The following is a 24964-nucleotide window of genomic DNA, read 5'->3' on the forward strand; positions in this document are numbered from 1 at the left end:
TAGGTACCCCAGAGTCAGTGATCCTGACAACTACCAAATGCCTTACATTTTAAATCAATGCCTTCTACATACATTATTTCATCTGATTCAATAATTCTGAGGTGAGTAGGGTGGGCATTATGCTTCCCATGTTCTAACTGAAAAGAGCAAGATAATAAATAGCAGCTAAAAGTTTGAACAGTTACTGTGTGCCAAGCACTGTAGTATACAATTGACATGAATTTTCTCATACATTGGGTACAACCCAATGAACTAAGTACCAGCTATGATCTCCATTTCACATTTGAGGAGACTGAGGCTTAGAGATGTCTCATACTGTACTGGAGGTCGCACATCAGTAACTGCCCAAGCTGGAATTAAGTTCCAGATCTGCCAACTCTAAAGCTCAGCTCTCATTCACTACGCTCTACTGCAAAGGGCTGGAGAGGTCTGTTGACTCACAGAAGGTCACACAGCAAATGATCTGCAGTTAAAATCAGAACCCAGGTCTTCTGACCTCCTATTCAGAACCCATCTGCTATACTGAAATGGTGAATATTTGCTAAGTCTATGATTCATGTAAACTCCTTTGTTAACAGAATGAATATCATAAAACTCTAAGAGCCAAATTGCTACACTTTAGAACCATAAAAAATAATGGAGAGGAAGGGAGAAAAACAAACTACTTCACTTTACAAAACAGGAAACTGCTCTGAGTGAAAATTCGTAACTGCTAAAGTATGCAAAACTAATGAAAATAATAAAAATTGAGTTTTTCTAATAATTTCTTTCTTGTAACTAAATTTTGCTAAAGGCTTCTTCATACATTAAACGTTAAACTGAAAAGCACCTGACATTTTGCTCAAGAAAGCTTAAAAAAAAGCATGCTGTAAGAGTTAAGAAAATCTTCTATGGGGACTTCCCTGGTGGCGCAGTGGTTAAGAATCCACCTGCCAATACAGAGGACGCGGGTTTGAGCCTTGGTCCGGGAAGATCCCACATGCCATGGAGCAACAAAGCCCATGCACCACAACTACTGAGCCTGCGCTCTAGAGCCCATGAGCCACAACTACTGAGCCCACGTGCTGCAACTACTGAAGCCCACGCACCTAGAGCCCGTGCTCCGCAACGAGAGAAGCCACTGCAATGAGAAGCCCGCGCACCGCAATGAATAGTCCCCGTTTGCCGCAACTAGAGAAAGCCCGCGTGCAGCAACAAAGACCCAACGCAGCCAAAAAATAAATAAATTTAAAGGAAAAAAACCTCATTTCTACCTTTAAAAAAAAAAAAGAAAAACAAAATCTTCTATGGCAACTCTCTCAAGCCTTGCAATGCTCTTCGAATCTGAATAGATAATAAATTATTTCCTCATCCTTTGCAACAATCCAAACTAGCTCCTCCAGGGATAAAAACAACACAAAACAATAAACTCCACTGTCTCTTTCTGTATTTATTAGGTTAGTGCTTTAAAGAAGTCAGGCGCTTACCTCCCCATGTTTTAGTCCTATGAATCTCACTGTTATAAGGGGTGCTTCATGAAACCGACCCCATTTTACCGACATGATTCGATCCCCATGCCAGGAAATGTGTTCTCACGGAAGGAGGGGCTCATGCCGGCGGGGCACAGCCCAGCAGCTTCGAGCTGCCATCAGAGCAACCATTAGAGAAACGGTAAGAGGAAGCCACGGACTGGTTGAGAAAGGGAAGGAGGGAGGGCTGAGGCTGTTTGTTTCCTTAAGACAAGCTTAACTATTTGCACGCTGCCAGTACAGCCAACCACCCTAGTTACAAAGAACACTGGACACGAACGAGAACAAATTCCCCCTAACACAGTGTGTGTGGACAGTACTTAAGTTGCAAGATGGGAACTCTGGCAAGATTGAGGCCGATTTTTTAACACCAGAAGTTAAAGAACACATCTATTTAATTAGATGTGCTCATTTTATAAAAAGCAATACATTTACAAAGAAAACTTTTTTTAGTGAAGTCGTGCCTGTGGGTAAGGCGGTGATTGGTAGTTTCCTGAAGTCTGACTTTTCCTTAACACCTGCCAAAATGCTTTTTAAACCTGTGTGCTGGGGAAATAGAAACTAACAACATTTAAAGAGAAAACTGCAGGTAACAACTATACTAGGATACTATGAGGGAAAGTGATATTTTCGTTTTTCTAAACCTACCACTTGAGACAAGTAATTATAATAAAAAAAAAAATCAGAGAACTTTCTGGAAAACTGTGGAGCATGCTGTGATTAAGCAACTGTCACACTGCAGGTCTTTAATCAAAGAAGGAACGAGAGAGAGAATGGTATCTAATGCTGATTTAAGCCTTTGCAAACACAACTCTACCCTAGTCGGCACCTTTGAAAGGCGGAGGGGTTTAGTTCTTTTTTAGACACACCACAGGAACTGGGAGTTGAAGCTGAATGTCTTGTTACAAAGTCATGGAGTACATTAACAGCTGTGCAGGAGTCTGATCCTTACATCCGAAAATGCCTGCTTCAAGTCAGATTAAGAATTTGTCTCAAACATCCTTAACTGTCTCCCTGTTGTTTGCAAAGAGGAAAGCTTAGAAAAAAGAAAATCAGTGTGACAGGATGGTTTAAAGAGGGTCACCCCACTCCCTCTGTGAATGCGGACATTATGCATATTAGTGTTTAAATACTCTGCAGCAAGTAAACTTACTTAGCAGGAAACAGTACTACCTCTTAAAGATACTAAAAGACAAAAGCAGAAACTGCCAGTCTTCCTGTTATACTTCCTGTTTAGGTTCTCCCTCTTTCAAAAAAAGATTCAAATATTTACCTAATAACTCATGCCAGTTAATGAGAATTCTTAAAAGGACATATAAAGGATGAGTACTCAATTTCCCCCAAATTTCTCATATACTGGCTACAGGTATGAGAATATATGTATAATATATATAGTGTATACTATGTTATACATAGTATATTATAAATACTATAGAGTGCTTATACTAATTAACATAAAAACCAGTGCTAACATTTATAGTAGCATCTTCAATTTTTTAAGCATTATGGAGAACTAACATTATTCAACAGTTAAGGAAAAGAGTAGAGCTAGCATCATCACACCAAGGAATTATTCACTTATTTTTGTGTTATCCTTTAGAGAATAAAATACTTCTGAATGGTAAAGCTCTCCTGTGGGTACAATGGCAAATAAAGAGAAGGTATTTAATTTTAACATAACATATATTACTTCACCATTTCCCCTATTTCTTACTATCTTTGGTACATTGACAAAAGCTGAGCTGTCCTATGGGGGGATAAAACAACCTTATTTAAAGTGAGCTAGTAACAATGATCAAAGGTGACTCTTAAGCTTCTTAATATATTTGGCTACTGGGGCACCTAAACCCCTGATAATGTGAAAAGAATTGCAATCCAGGGTTACAGATTTGTAACTTTTTGTGAATTTCCATCACTAGAGATAGCACAAGCCCCCAGAGATCAAACCTTGAAGCCAAGAGCCTGAAAGAGGAAGCAGCCTCATTGCAAAAGAGTGCTGTCACTTTGACAAAGGAGAAGATGGGAGGTGACAGGTCAACTGATGCCATCTTGCCACTGACGACAGGCTGCACTTGTACACAAATTGCCTTCTTTTCTCCTGCCCCTTCTCTTCATCCCCCTACTAGCAAACTCCAGTCCTTTGAGGTTATGAAAAAAGTTAAAGGAAAAAGATACTGTGCAGTAACAGTTCACTCTTGTTGAAGAGTGAACATGAAATGAAGAGTTCTACTTGCTAGAAGTCAGATCACAAGATATGATCTAGTCTGTTACCTGAAGCATACTTCTCTGCGCTTCAGTCTGTAAAATAAGGAGGCTGGTGCGAGACTTTTTTAAAGGTCAGGTCCCAGTTTCTAAATTCAGTCTTACATCATTTCATTCTTGTCTGTTTGTATTACCTCGTCAATGCGATCAGTGGTGTATTCACTGCTCTGCCCTTAAGTCAGTGGTACTAGGAGGTGGATGGAAAGGGGGATCTCCACTTTATACTGGTCTTCCAATTAAAAAGCTTGTTTGAAGAAAAGAGTCCACATTTTAAAAACAAGATAAAAAACAACAGAAACATCTGAAATCATCCAAACAGATCATAAAAATTTTCAAGGTAAAGACTATGTGGCTTTGGTTCTTCTGGGTGCTTGTTAGTACCTAGCAGAATGCTGATTACAGAAGCCACTCAATAATATTTGGCCAAATTATACTGAACTTTCAAGGAGATTTTCTTTTGTTGATGCCAACCAGTGTCCAAGCGAGCAGTGATAAGTAAGATAGATATGGTTCTATTTTAAGCCTTGCTGCCATATGTAGGATAATGATAAGCATTCTGCCCTCTTTAACCTTAATTTTTTTGAATTATAAAACAAGGCTGGGTTTCCCTGGTGGCGCAGTGGTTGAGAGTCCGCCTGCCGATGCAGGGGACGCAGGTTCGTGCCCCGGTCCGGGAAGATCCCCCATGCCGCGGAGCGGCTGGGCCCATGAGCCATGGCCGCTGAGCCTGCACGTCCGGAGCCTGTGCTCCGCAGTGGGAGAGGCCACAACAGTGAGAGGCCCGCGTACCACAAAAAAAAAAAAAAAAAAAAAAAAAACCCAAAAAAACACAAGGCTAAGCATAAAGTTAACGCTTAAATATGTGACTATTCTAGAAACGATTTGCAAGACTCTTTTTTCCCCTAGAAAATTATGAATTTATTATTCCAAAATTAAGTATCATTTCTACATTTTACACTATTTATTTGTAAAATAATAGTTCACGATTTGCTAGACTCTTTGCATCTTTTCCAGTTTGCCCATTTTCTGTCCATTCTTCATTTGGGCAGGAGAAATGAAGAGAAAACACAATTCTGGTGGCAGGTTTTGTGGAAAAATTTATCTGAGTGATGACCAAATCTAGTATCTGCTAAAAGAAAGAGATCTTATTTACAAAACTCAGTAAAGTACATTGGCTCTATTTCTACCAGCCCACTTACCTAAGAAGCTTGTCTGCGTTTGCGCTGGCGGCGGGGGTGTGGGTGGCGTCGTGCGTGCACTTTTACAACGATACCCTTGGCGTCCAGTGCTTGTTTATTCCCATACTTCTAAGTACGTACGTACCTGTGTATATGTGTCTAACACACACACACATATATAGTGATTCCTGTGCAAGAATTCCGTAACTGATTTCCCTTTTTTTTTTTTCTTCTTACTTTGCTGGAGTTTGGGTGGGTGAATAGAGTGTAGGGGAGTGCGAGGCAGAAAGTTTTTCCCCACTAATTTGAAATGGAATCTTTTGGTTTAGCACCAGGAATTGGTATAAGAAAGTTAATGCCTTTTATTACCCCTTTCTTTCTAAAAATACATGAAAAAAATATTAGAAGAATAGTTATCTCTACGTGGAATTATTACAGGTAATTTTTATTTCCTTATTTTTCCCAGATAAGGTACCTTACTCCTAGAAAAGGGAGATAATATCTACCATACACGGTTGCAGAAAGGATTAAATGAGATTCTATATGGAAAGTTCTTAGCCTATAGTAAAAACTCAATTGGTGGTATCACCTCTTATTGTTATTTTCCTTGCTGTTAGTCTTCTTCAAATATTAGGCTATTTGAGCCAGCATCTCTGAACTTATTTCCACCTGTCCCCATCATTTAATTAGTTTCCTGGTGTGTGCAGGTTGTGCCTGGAGCCTACTGAGGGCCTGCTGAGGTGGCCACACAGAAGCGCCCACGAGAGTACTTACCCTGCTCTTCTTACTGCTGGACATTTTATTCTTGATGTAGCTGAACGTACGACTGACTTTTGTTCCACTCTTCCCTTCAAAGTCTTTCTTGGAGGGGCTTTGTGGCAGGAAATTAAAGTTCTCTTCTGTTATACTAAAGAGAAAAAATAAGAGTTTTTAAAAAGATTACAGAAGTTGAGTTTTAAAAATTACAACGCTCTACATATAATTCTTTGTAACCATCGTCATGTATTAATTTTAGCTACAAGTCACAGCCAACTTATATACTCACATGAAAATGGGAAAAGGAATAAGAGGTGGACAGAGGCTGCTGAATGGTTTTATATAATAATATCTATCTGAGAACAGAGCACGCCAGAATGCCCATGTTCTAATGTCAAAGCTTGGCTAAGTTTTCTTATATCACTTATTAGTGTTTTACTAATGGGCTTTTGTGATCTGATGATAGAGTCTAAAGATCAATTATTCATTAATTATTTTATCTGAAATTTTAAAATCTAAGCACCCATTTATAAACTTCTTTGCATTAAATACGTGTTTGAAAAGAAACCCATATATGTGATGCAAACCAAGGAATTTTTATGACTGAATGGATATCCAAGTTCCCTAACAGCAGAGATCACACCTCTTTTTCAGTCCTCTGGCACACTGGACAATCAATATATGAATTCAGCTATGCACAATTTTAGGCAGGCAAAACGGTAGGCAAAACTGACACCTAGTGTAGAAAGATCCATTCTAGGAGTTCCACAGAGATCCAGATGCACTGACCTACTTGTTTAGGACACCTGTATTCTAAGTTCATCCATGATGGGCATGTCTGGACCCTAGGAAATTCACAAAGGTTGATTTCCTCAAAGAATGTTGGGCCCTTGTACACATAATAATTTGTATACATATACAATTATGTACAGTTGTATACATAATCTATTATATAGAAATATTCAAACTACTTTTCCTAGGTGTTCTCGAACAGTTATATTAGAAGTTTTCCATAGAAAGTAGTGTTTGCCTCAAGGGCCTCTGTGAGAGGGCAGACAGGCAGAACCACAAGGGTCCTAGTCAGTAGCTAAAGTCTATTTATATATAAAATATTGTTTACAATATAAAGCAGTCTGTTACTAAGATAAAGGGGAAATGGTGTGAAAATCACCACTCTAGAAAGAACGAAGAATAGGTAAACTATGACAGAAGTGCAAAGAAGAGCACTCATATTGAGAGAGTTCTGGATCACTGAGTCACAGCTGACGCCTTTGTGAAAAGGAAGGCGACTTAAAAAACACTGTGGGGTAACAGTCAGAACCCCATTTATGCTTAAATTAGAATATTTAATCTCAAAAGCTTGAAAAGAGGAATACAAAAATAAACAATGAGTCAAAATAGCAATCTTTTGCCTGCTGTCAAGTAAAGAACCAATTCACTTATTTGGACAGAGGTGTGTACCATATCAATGTATACAAAAGAAAATAGCTTTAAAGCTTAAAATGGCTAAGAAGGCAGCAATACTGCATTAACACAAACCCACACACACACAAATTATGAAACAAAATGTTCTTAAGACTTAGGAATTATAAATTCCCATAAGCAAAGAGTACAAAGTTCATAAAGGTAAATATAAGTGTATCCTTATGTGAATAAATGCAAACAATAATCTTTATTATTCAGATGGTGTAAAGAATAAAGGTGGAAAACTATTCAAGACATTAATTAAAAAGGATATAGCTTTCATTAAAAAAACATTTCTGACCATTATTCCAAATTTATCAGTCAAGGAAGTAAGATTCCAATGAGCTCAATTAACTTAGTTTGCCTAAATGCCGTAAGACATTTCGGATTTCCTTTATTTCATCTTGGGAAAAGGAGTAACAAAATAAATATATAGTACCTCTCAGTCAGATTAGCATTGGTGCTGTGGAAGGGCCGTGAATCTAGAAAACAAGAACGGTAGAATAAAAGTTAGAACAAAAGGATTTTACCTGGATAACAGATAAAATGTTTAACGTTTTTACGACTGACACAGATAAAGCAAAAATAGCCTTTGAAAGCCAGTGTGGGATGCCTTCTCCTCATGAGGGTTTGGAAGAGGGAAAATTAAAAATGAAACCCTCAAATCAGAACTGGAAAATTGGCAGCAGTGGGGAGTGAATTTCCCATGTGGAAAAAAATTTTAATCCAGGATTCAAGTAACCAAACAAACCCCAAATCAACTTAAAAAAAAAAAAAAAAAAAGCTCAAATGCACGTTTAATTCCTGTTCTCGTGAAGGTACAGAGTCCATAGGCCATCTTTCTGAGATGATGTCAGGGGAGAAATATACAAAAGGAAATTAAATGTCATCCTGTACGCTGTTAATTTTGCTGTCATGTATTTCTATGCTAAAAATCTAGCTAATATAGGTCTGATATTTTCTTAAGCATTCCTAGAAATGGATTAGTGAACAGGAAAGAGCATCAGAGCTAGCCTATAAGGTCTAGGCCCTGCCACTAATTTGGGGTGAGATCTCTGGATTTCATTTCTTCATCTATGAAATAAAGAAGATAAAACAGATGCTAAGGTTCTTTCCAGGTTGATACTGATCAAATGAGTAGGCCAGATACATTTTTCCTCCTTCCACAACTATCAGACCGTAAACTAAAATGGGTCATTAAATCTAAGGCTAAGTCAGATAGGATAATAAGTAGAACAAATACAGAAGGAACAATACCATTATTTTACCTACGACATGTTAATCAAGGTTGAGCTACTTTAGGACTTAGATGAGAGAAAGGCCGCAATCACACAATGATTAATGGTTTCCAAGGTTTTAGGAGATCAGGTATAGAAACACTTTCGGTGTATGATTCCAGGTAGACAAAGGTTGCTCTGTATAACTACTGTTATAATGTGGACAAAGCACACCCTTTCTCCTTGAGGTTACTGTGAGTAAAACTTTAATTTGATAGAGATTTGAAAATGTTCCACTACCAGATTACCAGCATTTGGAACTCTTAAAAACTCCAAATTGTTCCAGATTCTGAATAGAAATGCAAAGTTGAAGTTATTACTAACATACAGCCAACAGGTGGCAATAATGCATGAGAAACTTAAAAATGAATTCTAAGTCTTCAAAAGATTGCCTTCTATAGTTTTTCCTTTTACGTATTTGGGGTTCTTCTTCTATTTCAGTTATAATGCATGGTAACAGTAGCCAGAAGAAAGAGAAAGATGAAGAGTAAGATCCGGGATCTATCTTCCAGCCCTGCATGATCTAGGTGTGAAACCATCAGCATTTTAACATCAGAATGCCTTAATTTACTTAAACAAAAATCAAGAGTATGGTTTAGATTTGGGGGCTTTAAAAATTTTTCCACTCAAGGAGCCCTGAATGATATAAACAGCATTAAATTCTCTCAGGCTGCCAGGATTCTGTTGTACACTTTATCAATTACCTAGTAAGTTACCACCCTAGTGATATGAACAAAGTAAAAATAAAACCCATAAAGAAAAACACCAACCAGCAGAGAGCATGGCCAAGAATAAGCTCCCAGAAGGTCTCTGTCAAATAAACTAAAAACAAATACGTGATTTGAATACTGGGAGAATCTATGACTCCTATAAGGATTTCCAACTTTTCGGCTGCTGAAAGGTATTTTAATTCATTTACTATGACCTCTGAGATGTGGTTCTGAAAACAGTGATTAATCCACCAATGTTTCTAAAATCAATGCCCCTGAAATTCCTAAAGTGTCATCAACTTTTCAGGGCATCTAAGAATATGATATAACCAATGTTACTTCCATGATATGATTGTAGAAATCTGTCACTGAAGTTAGCCTATGAAGTACTGTTGCACGTAAATAGCATATTTCAACTAGACCTTTTTTTTAAAAGGCATGAAATAACCTGCAGACCTAATATAACAACATTCCAGGACTGGAACTACTGGATGGACACAGTCAATATTTTTTAAAGTATGTTCCTTGGAACACTCGTCCCATGAGATGTTACACATCATCATGAACATACTGTAGTTACCTAGGTTAGTAAGTCTGGGAAACACCGCATACTGAATGCTGCCTTGGAAATTCACAATATACACATTAGCCTTTGAAACCTGCTTAGAACAGTTTCCTAAATTTATATGGCCAAGAACCAGCCCTTTCTTTTTCTTCCTTTTCCCCCTTCCCCATAATTCTCACTGTATTTTTGAGTTTAAGGAACACATTCTGAGGAATGCTGGATATTTGATTCAAAGGTTTCTTCAAGCTTCTATACTTTTATGATTACATCAGGTTGGACTAACTGAGTAACCAGTGCTGATTTACTGAATAACCAGTCATAATTTTACTAGTGGTAGAAGAAATACTACTGGGACCTTAGTTTTTTTTTTTTTGCCGTGCTGACCTATTTCCCAGCATATTACAAATACTTTGAGATGAAACAGCTTTGAGAATTTCTGAACACTCAAAGTTGCAGACGGATTTTCACAACTTCCCTCCTATGACAACTGGTATAGACTGAATATCTTGTGTGCCTAAACCAAATGCCTTTTAATTGTGAGAAAATATTGAACATATAAGACCTTCATTTGTGCATAAGTCACTTTCCTTTAAGAACAATGCAAAATTGTCACCCTGAGCTTGATATTGCTTAAATATTAATATTTAAATATTAAATAATTATTTAAATATTGCTAAAACTTAGGATCAGCAAGTGGTAGGGAATTAGGATGCTTAATCATATGGATATTGTAATTGCCTGAGACTCATATGAGTTATATGAAATGAAAATAATTTATTATTTAACTTTATATTAGAAGTAGTTTTTCCATTAAAAATAGCAATCCTGGAATCATCTAGAAATCCTGCACAATTGAGAACAGTGATTTTCATGGGGGTGGGGGGACTCATTTCCTCTCCAAACTTACTAAAACTGATACCTTATAAAGTTTTTAAACTAGGTTATTATCAAGTAACAATATAATAATCTGAAACCTACAGTGTAGTAAGAGGATTGAAAAATAAAAGTTCAAAAGGAGAAAAGGTAGGGAAACAAATATCTAACTTCCACCCAATAATCCATGTGGTTTAATCTCAAAGAAAAGGTATTCTTAAATAAATGGTCTGGGGGAGTTCCCTGGTGGCCCAGTGGTTAGGATTCCAGGCTTTCACTGCCATGGCCGGGTTAAATCCCTGGTTGGGGAACTGAGATCCCACAAGCCGTGCAGCATGGCCAAGAAAACTCCAAAAACAAACAAAAAACTGACAAAGATTAAAAAAAAAAAAGAAAAAGAAAAAGAAATGGTCTGAAAGGTGAGAAGAAAAAAGTTTAACATTAGTTTTTAAGTATCACAAGTGGACATCTAGGTATCTGTCCCATGAGACAAAAAAAGCAAAATAATGAAAATGAAATTTACATGATCAAATGGAAAGTTTTGTGAAATTACTACTCAGCATTACAAAAGGTACAAGGTAGGATGGGAAGCCCTTATGCCTTTGAAGGTATCTCTGTTCTGAGAGGGTGTCTCAGGACCTGGAATCAGGTCACTAGATCTGTCAGCACTGGTAGTGTAGAGACGACAAAAACTTTGTTGTTTTATCCAAATTAATTTTCAAAGCAAAGCATGAAGACGAATGACTTAGAAATGATGACATGCAAGGGGAGAAAAGTCCCCAAATTTCTTAGTACCAAGCCTACAACATTTTCAGCACTGGTCAGACACTGGAGAACAGCCATTGGACCCCAAAGTTGCTTACTTACTATGCAACTCTTCCTCCTCACAACTGGAATAAGAAGAGCCAAGAGAAAAGAGAGTTTTAGACTTAAGGAGGAGCGGAGAGATGCTGACGGAGAAGGAGATCCGCCTTGTTGGCTGCATCTGCTGCTGGGCTGAGGAGTGGGTGGACAGAAGATGTTAGAGCACACAGATCATACCAGAACAGAGTGAAAGGCACCTCAGACCCACAGTGCCGAGAATAATGTCACTGGCCTGGATGATTCTAGGAGAGGCGTCTAGGTGGACAACGTAATGTACTCACATTTTCATCTTTATTTCTGAATATGGCAGAATTCTAAAGCAGCTTAAGAAAACTCTTCCAACAAATACGTACTTGTTAGATTATGAAAACATGAAGTATATTACTTTTCACAGTCATCATTTACAGCTGGAGTTTTTTTTCCTTCAAAGTAAGGAAACGCCTGGAGTCTCCCTCAGGATCCCGTACTTGGCTCTCTTCCCCCTCACCCCAAACCCCCTCATTCACTGTCTCCCCTTCGAGTACAATCTGCATGTGATATAGTGGTGACTCCACAACTTTCTATTTTCAAGCCAGGTCTCTCCTTTGAATTCAAGCCTCATTCATCTCACTGCCCACCTGTGGGTGGATATCCCACAGCAGCTCAAACTGAACAAGTGCATATATCAACTTACCCCCTTCCTCCTGACCTGTTCCTCCTCCTTTATTCCTTCCTTTGGTGAGTGGTACCTAACATCTAACTAATTATCCAGAACACAAACCTGGGTACCATCCTTGAATCCTCTTATCACATCACTCAGTCCTTCTGATTTTGCCTTCTAGAATTCTCTGAACATCAACTTTTCCCCTACTGCCAGTGCTCTACGGCCTGGTTCAGGCCACCATCTACTCTCACCAGAATCTTGCAATAGCCTTCTACTGATCTACCAGCCTCTCCTCCCCGACACTTTCTTCAGTGTGGTCTCTCTGAAGTGTTTGAATCAATTAATTAATCAATTTAATCAACTTAAATCGCTCCATTGCCCTCAGACAAGAAGCCCAAATTCCTCAGTCTAGCTTTCCACATACTAGTTCACCCAGCGAATTCCTAGACTCCTCTTGGTCTCGACTCTGGTATCACTTCTCCCCAGTAAGCCTTCTCTGGTGTCTCAAGTCGGAGGCTCCTAAACACCCAACGTTTCTTTCAGTTGCTGCATTTATCATCTTCTGTTACACTCAACTGTTCTCATGTCCATCAGCTTAAGCGTGGTGAGAAAAGGAACCGTGTCTGGAAGTTCATCCCTCTCCTTCCACTGTCCAGCCTGGTGCCTAGCAAAGAGTAGGTACTCAAATATTTATTGAATAAATAAACAAATTAATAAATGAATTTCCTTTTGTCAGGCTTTCTAGAAGCTCAATAACCTAAATAAAATGAAGGAAAAAGCCCTGTACCTACCCAACACAAAAGCCACTCCACACCCCAGATAAATGCTAAGTGATGACAGACTGCAGGGTGCAGCCACTGCTCGTAACAGAGATCACCTGGCACAAATTCATGTACACTGGCTTTTTAGGCAGCGACGGTCGAGTACAAAAGTAAGATATCATTTTAATGTGTGTTCTAAAGTATTTCCAAATGTAAAGTAAATTTAGGAGATGAAAATGAGCTCTCTTATTACCCCAAATCTAAGAGTATCCCCTTCTTTTGTCACACGATCATGGATCATAAAGAGAAACCTACTTGTATGAATAAGGAGTATCTTCAACATATATGGAAAGAATATGTTCTGTTAACACAGGGATTCAATTTTATAACATACTCAACTTTAATGACTACATATATATTCCAGCCTTGCAATATAATCAAAAAGACCAATATAAAAAGTCTATTTGCCTGACTTAATTTTTGTTCTGACAAATTTGTCAAATGTTATCTTCTCCCAACAGAACTACCCTAAGAAAATAAATGTATTCCAATAAAGTCTCATCCCACTGTCCAGTTAGAGAGAGAAACTAAGCACAGAAAGTAAAGATAAAATATCCTCATTAGCATCGATGCCTAACTTTCTATACGCCCACCCTGATCTTTGGTCACATGGATCATTTAGCTTTGAAGATCTGGTGCATTTTATATATGTAAATACCACACTTCAAGTTCTTAAGACCCACTTAGCTTTCGTAGTCTAATGCAAGCTATACAATTACAAGCTAGTGTTGCCATCAAACATGCATAAGGAACTTGGTCAATTCACACACCATGCGTGAAGGTCTGAGAATGATTCCAAGCACAAGTGCCATTTGTGAACACCGTTCTTTGTGATAACAAACCCTGAAAAATGAAGGGCAAAATGAAATCTCATTAAGAAGCCCAGGAGGTTAAACTGTCTAATGGGTATCATTCTCTTTTTAATATTACCACCACTAATATGCTTAGCAGGGATACAACCAAATAGTTTACTGTTTCTAAGCATCTTCTGGGTGCAAGCAGTGAAAAGTTAAAAAATATAGTCTTGTTAAGGGATTGTCTGTAATAACTGAATTATTCCATATCTGCAAAAATAAAGTTTGTTTTTAAGCTCTACTGAGAAACCATCTGAGTCTCCTGGCAAGCTGTAAGTCTCCACTCAACCCTATGTTGGGAACACATTTCCTGGAGCGGTTCCTCTGAGGGCAGTCCTCCCCGGCATTTTCCCACACGACACATACAGCATCAGTGCTATTCTGATTCCCTAAAAAGATGAGCTGGCAAGATGCCTCTGTCATGTTGCCCCCACCAAGACAGCAAATCGAAGACATGGGCTAGGACAGCTTTCCTGCCCATTACGGTTCCTAAATCAGCTGTCGCCCATCTACTTTCCACCCCAGAGAATGACACAGAAATATTTTAGTTGTCGCCTTTATGTGGTATTGTCCTCTACATCAATGAATTTTTGAAACAGATTCCAGTTTGGGAATAATGCTGAGTTTGTCTGTTTTTCTAATCTGGCCAGTGACCCAATGATGGGATATTCCAGACAACAGCTCGGTGGACACACGTTTTCAGAAATGCTCAAATGGTAACAGCTATGAAAGGCTGTGGGAGAAGCAGCTAATTTCCTTCAAGGTAGAAGCTAGAACACAAGTAATAGCTGGGAAGTAGTGAGATAAGGCTGAGTTTAGGAAGTATTTTGTCCCTAGACAAGCACACTCATAAGACACAGCCACTTAAAGAAAATGAGGGACCACGTTCTAGTTTCTTCACCATTGCTTAGAGTCTGGTCAGAGAAAAACGGACCCTGGCACTGCCTGTACACTGTGAACTCATTCCATAAAGATAACAAATGCTCATCATAAGCCAGGAAACACGCTAATGTGAATTTTAAATAAATTCAACTTAAGCCCTATCATATTATTAGCTCTGTTTAATAGTTCAAGGACCCAAGGTCACAAAGCCACTAAGTGTGCTTACAATAAAGCATTAGTTAAAATATCTTAAGTGTACTACACACTTTAGGCTTTAAAACCACTGGGTAGGTTTTAATTATGATAGTTTCAGCAAGGACGACCATGGCCAAAGATGACTCATGCAGAGTATTTAAGGGATCTGGAATGAAGATTTGTGTCTGCGGCAAGTCGAGAACTACCCAGTTACCCTGAGACTTAAAGGCACAGCATGCAAGATACAAGTTTTAGCCTTCTGTTTAACAGCCAGAATTTTTACATCTGCAAAAAATTTATGTTTCTAGAGCAGAATAAAAAAATACAGTTGGGAAAATTAATTGTATATGGGGAGGACTAAGGAGAAATACTGTCATTAGAGTTGATGAGCCCTCCAATTATAGTATATGCTAACTTAGGGAAGTAAGTGGGGCTGGCTAATCATTCCAATCTGCATGAAATGTACGTGACAAATCAGAATGAGGGTACTCTACTTTGATGAAAGGGTTGGACTCTTGCTCCAAGCTCTACTCGTGACAGCAGTCAGCTACTGATCTCAGTACCCCTCAGTGAGCTGAGCCACAAGTCCCCAGCAACGAGATGTGCCAGAGTTCCTGGCGCTAGAGGACAGTGTTTCCTGGGGGTGACCCGCATCATTTAGAGTGCTGGTTAGCAACTGAAAGCACAGTCAAAAACCATCTTGTTTTTTGGAGGAAAAATAATGAAGTGTTTCATGTATGAGGCAAGAGAGTGTGTCACAGAACAATGGAAAAAGCTCTCTCTCCGGGCCACATTCTGTTGGTACTGGGCAGCTGTTGCTGCAGGAGCAGGCCCTTCACCAGGCCACGGGAGGAGGGGGTGCAGAGCTGAAACGCCTCACGGACTGTCTTTGGTTATCAAGGTCTAGTTTTCTGGGTTCAAAGCCACTATAAACTATTTTGTTATAATAATTTTCGTTCTATACCAGCAAAACCACTAACCCAAAGCCAAATCAAAACCAAACCAAACCAAACCAAACCAAGATCCAAACAAAAACAGGAACTGCTATTTCAGTCAAGTTCTGTGAGGTTGTACCTGTTATCTTGGGGAATAAGTCATTATTAGGCACCTTTAGTCCAACAGGCCAGACTGGTATTTGAAGTACTAATCATATGAAAATGAGGACGAAGTTAACAGAATTATCCATTATGCCTTAACTCCACCATGGAAATTAAGAAAATGAGGCCTCTAGTAACTCAAAAATGGAGACAGAACATCCCATTAATGCAGGGCAGCTACTCCTGTCCTCAACTCTTTTAAGATGAGTTATATATCAGGGGACGCTGAAGAAACACCAGAAATACCAGGAGGGGTTATACCCTTTGCTTCAGCCTCCTGAATACATGATCTTTCAGCAAAGAATGTAATGTACCATACTCTCTTTGATGAGAATTTAAATCTTTATATCAAGATCCCACACTGCAACTACTCATGAAAAAGAAATCTATTTTTAAAATAAAACAAAAAAAGTGGGGTTTCCCAAAGAAACCTTTCTGTGGCAAACATCTGGATCCAATTCAAATATGTTTTCGAGCATCTTTAATTTGCAAACGCTCTGTGCCTGTGGATGCCCGACGTCTCTACTAACTTTCATAGTCATGGATCCTGAATCTGCATACAGCTCCAGTAATCATTTTTGGCTGTAATCCTTTTGGCATTTACTTAACTGACTAAAAATGTATCTCAGTCTCTCTCTGTCCTTCAAGAGCTTGACATTTTTAAAGAGCTCAGGAAACTAGTACTGGATAAAATGTGGATAATTGTACTGTGGTAATACAAGAAAATATCTTTGAGACACAAGAGCATTATATGTGTAACTTACTTTCGAATGTTTCAGAAAAATCCTTAAGGACAGAGATAAAGACAGGGAGCAAGATGGATAAAACAAGTGTTAAGATAACATTTGGAGGCTCCAGGTGAAGAATATGTGATTAAGCCTTTGTACTGTTTTTGCAACTATTTTAAAAAATAGTTATTTTTAACTAGAAAATAGTTATAAATAGTTAAAATATTTTTATTTATAAATAAAAAACAGTTATTTTTAACTGGAAACTATCTCAAAATAGAAAGTTTTTAAAAATGTTTGTCAGGTTTAGGCCTAAGAATACAATGAATTTAATGTGTAAAGGAGATTTTTATGTAGTAAAAGGAGGAAGATCCCCAAACTGAACTCTGTGTCACCTTTTTTGTAAATGATGAGCCATTCATTCAGAGGAACAGGCAGGCAAATGCTGTAAGGTAACGGCATAGGGTCTTAAAGTGGGAAAAAAAAAAAAAAAGAGAGAGAGAGAGGAAAAATGTTTAAAATATAATATATTTAATTTAAAAAAGTAGTATACTCACTGTCCAACCCAGGATGGCTGATGGTCATTAATGAGATGGATTTTGTCAATGGGGAAGAAATGGCTGATGTACAGTAATTAAATCCCTGTTGTTTAGATCTGTGACATGTCTGTGAAGGAAAAAAAGTAAACAGGTTCTGAGTACCTGCTCTCATATTTCTAGATAAGCACCGAATTTTACATTCTGACTCAGCCTAGGGAAATAAGGCAGTACACAAGAGGAATAAGAGCACAGGCTTTGTAGTCAGAAGTCTTCCCCGCCACAAAACAGCTGCTCAACTTCAGAGAAGCTACCTAGCTTTTCTGAGCCTTAGTGTTCTTATCGGCAAAATGGGGATAGTTAGAGTATCCATCCTTTACAGTTGTCTCGTAACCCTCATAATACCTAATGATGTTTCAAACTTCGTAAGTGCATAATAAAACATCTACTGAATGCATAATCAGATAAAAATAATTTCACTGGAAATACCAAAACTACATATAGTTCTTGCTCTTTGAAAATCTAAATATCACTTACAGATATAGTAGGATACCAGTAATATCATTCTTATTTTAAAGAGTTGGAAACAGAGATACAAGTAGAACGTGTTTTAAGATCACAAGCAAAGTTGCCTGTGCATCTGGACAGAAGCCTAAATCATTTTCACTTCCTCTTCTAAGATTACACTGCTTCTACATGAACATGAGGGTGACTGGAATTTGACAACTGAACTCCCTCAGTAAATTCACAGCCACTTCAAGGCCATGTAATCCAACCCACTGCAGAAGTTCCTGCAACAAAACCCATGACAGTCAACTAGTGTTTATTAGTATGCTTCCAGTGATGATGGGATCCCTCTCCTTTTGCTTTGAGAGAGGCCATTCTAATTGGCAACTAACTTTAATTACCATAAATCTCTTCCCTTCATAGGAGGCTGAAATCTGTGCATGTCGAAAGGGAAGCAATGAAAATCCGTTACCAGGGTGAACTCAATTGCGCCAAAGACTTCTGATTATTTAGAGTTTGTTCCATGGGTAACCATGGAGTCTGAGGCAAACAGCTGCTATGTTTTGAATACAACTGTGAGGTCTGAAAAATGACATCAGTGAAAGGCAGAGATCTTCAACAGGAAGTTGGCTGCAGGCAACTTGTGCACATCAGTGATACCAGCAGCTCAAATATCCACTCTGAGGTTACACACAAGATGGAAAACTATGGGTGGGCAGAGCCCCTGGGAGACTAAGCACACAAGGTGCTACACTGTCAACAACTTCAGCTAGGCAGACTCAATCAGAAAGGCCATTAGAAAGACATCACTTACTATAAAACAGGGTCACAGTTAAAATTCCTAGGAATGTCAGTTCAGGAAAGGTTATTACATAAACAATATTAAGAAAATTAAAATGTTCTCATTTCCTCATTAAAAGTCATCTACTTCAAAGACATGGAAAAAAACAGTGGGACTAACAGTCTGGAATTCTGAGTTTAATACTGTTCAGCTAATAGCCAGTTACAAGGCTTAGGCAAGTCACTTAAATGGGCTTGAAGTTCCCACACACCAAAGCTTGAGCAGAATAGGAAGGGATATATTGGCCCTAAGTCTATGATTCTGTTCACAAGCACACAATTTTTGGTATTTTATGTGGTCCTAACAAATGACTTCCAAAGGATTCTATACATGTAAAATGCAACTTTTTCACTTGTCAGACTTTCCACTTGTCAGAGATGCTCTCGGTAGTCACCAAATTACAGTTTCCTATTTTTTTCCTCCCTCTTCCTGTTACCATTAGGCTAAATAAATCTAAACCATTTACTTCAATGAATATATTCTCTGTATTCTTGTTATTTTTCTATAAAGTATCAGGCCAAGAAGCCACGGGTGGGGGCCAAAAGGAGGTAAAATTCCTTTAGGCCTTCAATTGCATTTTCCTTAGGCCTAAATTCTCTTAGGCCTTAATTCTCTTAGGCCTTCACATGAGCATAAGCGATACATTCATTTCTAAGGTAATCCTCTAGTGCCAAATTTATATTTGGTCATATCATTGCTATGTAGCAGGATGTAATAAAAAATTAAATTTCTGCACAAAACCTTAGTCACTGATTCAAAGAACAGGTTAAGGTTTTTGTTTGTTTAATTTGTAATGTTTCCTTACGTTTCTATCTAAAATGCCAGTCACCTATTCAGAGACAGGCGTTTAACTTTTTTGTTTGTTTAATTAGACATGTTTCATTTGAATGTGTATCCCGGAATCCTCTCAGAAGTTAATCCAAAGTCTCCTCGGCCGAAGAGGAGGAAAAAGGACTCAGTGGGGTAGGATGCTAGAAAAGCATACGATTCAAATTCTCAACTCAAAAACTCCCTGATGGTAAGTGATAAAGAGAAGATGAGAACTAAGAAAAAGTCGCTTGGTCTGGTGGAAAAGCAAGCCCAGGACCCTTCAAGACAGGAATTTCAAGAGCGTGATAGTGGTGGACATTAGGTGGGGAGAAAGAGAAGGCAGGGAGTGCAGACGCTGTCTCAAGTAGCTTGGCAGTGACAGGAAGCAGAGAGAATACTTAGTTGTTGCCTAGACAATGCGATGAGACAAAGAATTTTTCTTCCCCAGGAAGGAGAAACTTACGATATGTTTTTGAGAATTGGGAAATTTAACAATGGTAAGTAATACACTTCAAGACTCATTTTACTACTGGCGTGGTAAAAGAAGTTCTCAGACAAGAAGAAAAACTCAATTTAATATCCTGGATACTCTCCTAATTTCAAAATGTTTGCTTTGCTGGAATATTTAAATCTATGCAGATTAATGGCATTCTCTAATTAGTATTAAGTGCTAAAAAACTGCTGTGTGCTACACTGAGAATATTATATAGTGGGTAAGTAATCATAGCTCCTAGCCTTATATTAACATAAATCTTGCCTTCTTTGTTCCTAATATGAGGACATATTAGGGAAATAAAACTAATTTTTTCCAAATTAGCAACATATACCCATTTCAGCCTTACCTGCTGATCAAACATCCTATGTTCTCTCTGGCCTGATTCCAGATCCTCTTCTGAAAGTGACACCAACGAGTCACCCCTTTCCTCACCACTAAAAGGGTGTCTGAGCTCTTTGGTGTTCGAAGAGTTTACTTCCAGAGATGAGGATGACTTGTTTCCAATACCAGCTCCTCCTGTCAAGCCTTCTAGACTGAAACTGAACACAGAACCAAGAGTTAATTCATTCTATTTCTGAGTTTCAGAAAGGAAGGAGGATACAAAATCCCTTTAGCTGTATCTCCCCTGCTCATAACTATTTCTATGTCACCCAGCAAAACCATCTGCAAGGGCATGGCCATGAGCGCCACCTACCATTCTCCACAAGTATCCTGGTATGCTGAGAAACACACTGCACTTAAGATTTTTTTTTAAAAAACCTCATTCAACTTACTCAAATGCTGAACCACTTAAGGTCATTTTCTCAGACATTTTTCAATATACCATATGGACAGGCCACATTAGCTTATTGATCTTTTATTCATGTGTGTTTTTTTCCCTTGATCTGATGTGATCAATCTTTGCCAGAATCTGAACTCTGCAAATGCCAAAGAATGAAATGGCACAGAGAAAATATGAGCATAAGTAACTTCCAGAAGGCAAAGAGGGAGACCTAGACTTGCCCTTGCATCCATCAAGTGGACCTTTATAACTTTACATTCAACTATAGTCTAGTTGACCTTTATAACTTCACAGGTATGCATCCACCCCCAGAAATCCCACATTACGTAGGAGCATTAACATCTGTGCATACCTGCCCGGACAACAACTGCTTTGACAGGTTTCCTGAGAATTGTTAGCTGCAGACAGGCACATGTGACATCTTAAAGGGCAAAAGCTGAAAAGCTACTGCATCTAAAAGAGGTTTAATTCCCCCCCCCCCTTAATACTGACAAAGGGGAAAAAAGCAAACTTAAGTTTTGGTATCTAAAATGGGATCCCTGGAATAGACTATGTGGTTTGTGGAATGAAAAGCATTTTTATGTAAGCAGGAGGCTATAGAGAGAGGTTGGCCATCTATCATCCTTGGGGTTGCTAGACAGAATAATTCACATCCGGTTACAACTGGATCTCAGAATACAGCTGTAGCAGACCATGTCCTCAGTTACAAGCATCTGGAATTGTATTTGAAGGTATACTGAAGCTATTTAGTTATCTCTGCTCAAAGTTAATTGCTACAAAAAATTTATGTATGCCAGTCCAGAAGGGTTTCTATTCGCTCTTTTTCGCCATGAATTACTTATTATGAACTGAAACCGTATGCCTCTATTTTCTTGAGAGAGTAAATTAAACAATGGACTTTGTTTTTCTTATTTCAATATGACAATAGAAATCATGACTAACTACACATAAATGTCTCTGTAAAACTCATTTTCAATAGCAGGGATAAGAAGACAGACTAAGTGAAGAAATTTAGTTTTCTATTATGAATTATTTGTAAAGACTGGGAAAGCCAGATCTATGCTTACCACAAAATTTAAACCTGAAAATGTTTCAGTAATTAAATCTGGCTGCTTAGTTGAGAGAAGAATATGCAATGATGAGGAATCTGTGAGCTTGGAATCTAAACAGATTGGTTGGTGGTCTTTTGTCACTTTGTTATACAGCAACAACTAACACAACATTGCAAAGCAATTGTACTCCAATAAAGATGTTAAAAAAATAAAGAGATTGGTGGATTTGGAAGTGTAAAAAGATGAGTGCATCTTATTAGCTGCCTTATTTCTGTTATTTTTTTCCTCAGGATGTAGGAATTCCTAGGATCTGGGAATTAGGACAGATCAAAACAAACAGAAAAGTGATTTATCATACCACCGAGACAATTCTGTGCAGAAAACACCAAATCTATAGCCACTTGAGCCAAAAAGGATGCATCAGGGTATACCATCTAACTCCTAGGCTGTACCCCTTCAACTGGATCAGTGGTGCCCACAGCAGAGGCAGCAGAACACTGTGCTCACAGCCAAAGCAGGCTGCCATATGCATTCTAGCCACACAGAAGCCAGCTCCAAGCCAAAAGCTCAAGTGCCGTATTTTAGGATTCCCCCTTTGGTGGCTGGACACACAACAATACCATACCTTCTGTAATTAAAGTCAGCACTCAGGGCAGCAGAGTATTGCACACCAGAAGGACACCAGCTCATACTGGGGATGACATCAAAGGAAGAAACAGAAATGGAAGAAGAGGAAACAGGCATGGGATTATTGGGTTTAAAAAGAAAGGGCATGGTTAGAGACAAACGGATTTATCTGATTATCAAAAAATTAGGAATGTAACATTGATTTAGAACTTAGAAAATGGCTGGAACAAAAAACATAGAAACTTAAAATTGTTCTACTGATGTCCATCTACATGTGTTGGAAATGACTACGCGAATTCTTTACAGGATAACAAGTCCAATCTTGGAAAACCAAGAATTCCTCCTAGAGAGCACTGAACAGAGAATCCACCCTACGTGTGGCTGCTTCTTTGTTCCAACCTCCACCACTGGGGACAATCTCTCTATACATGCCACCACTCCTACAACTCCCTTACCACAGTGTCTCTAATCCTTAACTGTAAGGAACGATGACAAACTGCACTAGGGTAGGCTCACTGAGTCATCAGTTTTTTCCATGTCTCCACTAAGGATCCATCTAAGCCAGACAATTTATATCTTTCATAACGATATCCAGTCAACACTCAGATTCACCTTCAAACCCTATGCACTAGGCTTGTATGCTAAAGATAAAGCATAGAACAACGATCCTGTTTCCTTGTATTTTTTTAATGATAACGAAGGGATTTCTTTCCTTAAAAAAGAAAAGGAATTTTATAGTACTGGGTGAGCAATGTGTCTCTTAATTTTAGGTTTGTATCCACTTTCCCACAAGATTTTAAAAAATCCACTTGATCATCTATTTCCTTGACTATCTCAGCACTGATATTTATTCTCAAGCAGCAAGAACAGAAAATCTGGGGTTGGAAATGCTAAGTAAACATAACCAGCCAAAAAATAACCAATTCAAAACATGAGATACTCTGTGAAAGGAGCTGCATCCATAGGAGAGGATTTCTGATTAACAAAAGCTATCATTTAAAAAATAACACTGCTACTACTTTGGCCTTAAGGTCCTCAGTGACATGCTTTGGTTTTAAGAAGGGGGATAACAGTAAAACCAATCAGCTTCCTGAAGCTTCAAATGGGAAGACCTACAGACACCAAAAAAACTCCACCTTGTCTTGAACACAGCTGATAACTCTGTTTTGTTGATAAGTGGGAGGTTTTTGACAGACGAAAAAAGACAAGGAAAATGGTGGGAGAATAAATATGAGCTACCTCTATGGATCCTCTAAAAGTAAATCTTTAAAATAATATCATTAAAAATAATTTAAATGGTAAAACATTTTAAATCAGATTAAATTAATAGTACAAAGCTCACAAGTGCAAAAGCAGATAGTGGAAATACACACCTGAGACATGTCTCTACTAGTCTGCTAAGCAAGACCAGACTGACTTATAATTTACTTGTGTGAGGGAAGCAGGACTTGATATAGTTTGCAGATACACATGAGATTCAGAAGTCCATTCTTTGAAAATTAATTTTGTATCTCTAAACTGTTAATAAAAGGTATATTATGCCTAAATAGCCAATTTATTAAAAACAGAATGTAGAAAAAATTAGTAACTGAATATATTTTGCCAATTTATCATTCATGAAAAATAAAATAATGTCTTTCTTCCTATAGATTTAAACTTCCCTTTACTCTCAGAAAACGACAATGATGGTGAGAGACTGGGATGAAATTTAGGATGAAGAGAATGAAGAACAACAGGGAGACAGAAACCATGTCCGAAAAGCTTTTCTAAGGATTCAGGAAGGAAGCTGCAGATGGTCCTACAGTAGCAGAAAATTCCTTTCACAACTAAGAGTATTTTTGAGAGCATCATAATTTCCTCAATTCCTCAACTGGGGGGAGGTAACAATTCATGGTTCTTTAGCTTTGAGATTTAGTAGTTCCAGATTTAAAAAACAAGAACAAAAACAAGTATCCCACTCCCCCCACCTTTTAATACTTGTTGGAACGCTTCAATTTTAGTAACTAAGGCTTAATACAAAATTTAAAATTATAACCCATGTTCTTCCTACAGAAATATGACTAGGGATGAAACCGTCACTGGAGCTGCTGTGATGGCTGTATCTACATGCTAACCTGGACTGTATCCAGCAACCTGTCATCTTCCAGTGTCATCCAGTGCATGATTTTAATGAGTCCATACTGAAGAGTTTAAAAGAAAGTCAGACAAATATATCTCTAAAGGTTTTAGATACTTCTACTGAAAAAGGCATTTAACAACTTGTTCCCCTGGAGAAAAACTTAACCAGGTTCATGATTATCTAAGATTCATGAGAACATTTGTATTTGAGCTCAACTCTGTGCCTAAAATCTGGAATTAAAGGAAACACCTACTTGAAAAAGATGAAGCGGGAAAGAAAGACTGTTATTTGCCTGCTTCCCAACAAACAGCTTCAGCTAATAGTTAAAAATACCTTTACAAGTATCTCCTAATATGAGACACTAACAGTAATCAAACCATCGTTTTTAGACTTCTAAATTTTTTTCCAAACGAGGGAAGAAAAAGTCACAAATGACTTCTGTACGGTAAATATAAAACAAAACTCAGCATTTGAACAATTTAAAGCAAATCAGCACTTTCTGGCTAGAAATGACTTTT

General features: G+C 38.2%; 1 protein-coding gene across 9 annotated transcripts in view; it reads right to left on the reverse strand.

Moving 5' to 3' along the window:
• AKAP13 (A-kinase anchoring protein 13) overlaps positions 1 to 24964 on the reverse strand; it is a 344114-nt gene that overhangs the window by 51639 nt on the left and 267511 nt on the right. For 5 of the 9 annotated variants that reach the window (XM_027083130.1, XM_027083129.1, XM_027083128.1 and 2 more), the window contains exons 13-17: positions 22326 to 22391; positions 20214 to 20406; positions 17235 to 17343; positions 7608 to 7650; positions 5723 to 5855 (exon numbers count right to left, since the gene is read on the reverse strand). In XM_027083130.1, the coding sequence (XP_026938931.1) occupies positions 5723 to 5855; positions 7608 to 7650; positions 17235 to 17343; positions 20214 to 20406; positions 22326 to 22391 (544 nt within the window). The remainder of the gene's footprint in view (positions 1 to 5722; positions 5856 to 7607; positions 7651 to 17234; positions 17344 to 20213; positions 20407 to 22325; positions 22392 to 24964) is intronic. The other 4 variants (XM_027083133.1, XM_027083132.1, XM_027083131.1 and 1 more) reach the window with 1 other exon arrangement.

Source organism: Aethalodelphis obliquidens, unplaced genomic scaffold (assembly GCF_003676395.1).
Source record: "Aethalodelphis obliquidens isolate GAN/ISIS:26980383/991018 unplaced genomic scaffold, ASM367639v1 scaffold49, whole genome shotgun sequence".
NCBI classification, from domain to species: Eukaryota; Metazoa; Chordata; class Mammalia; order Artiodactyla; family Delphinidae; genus Aethalodelphis; species Aethalodelphis obliquidens.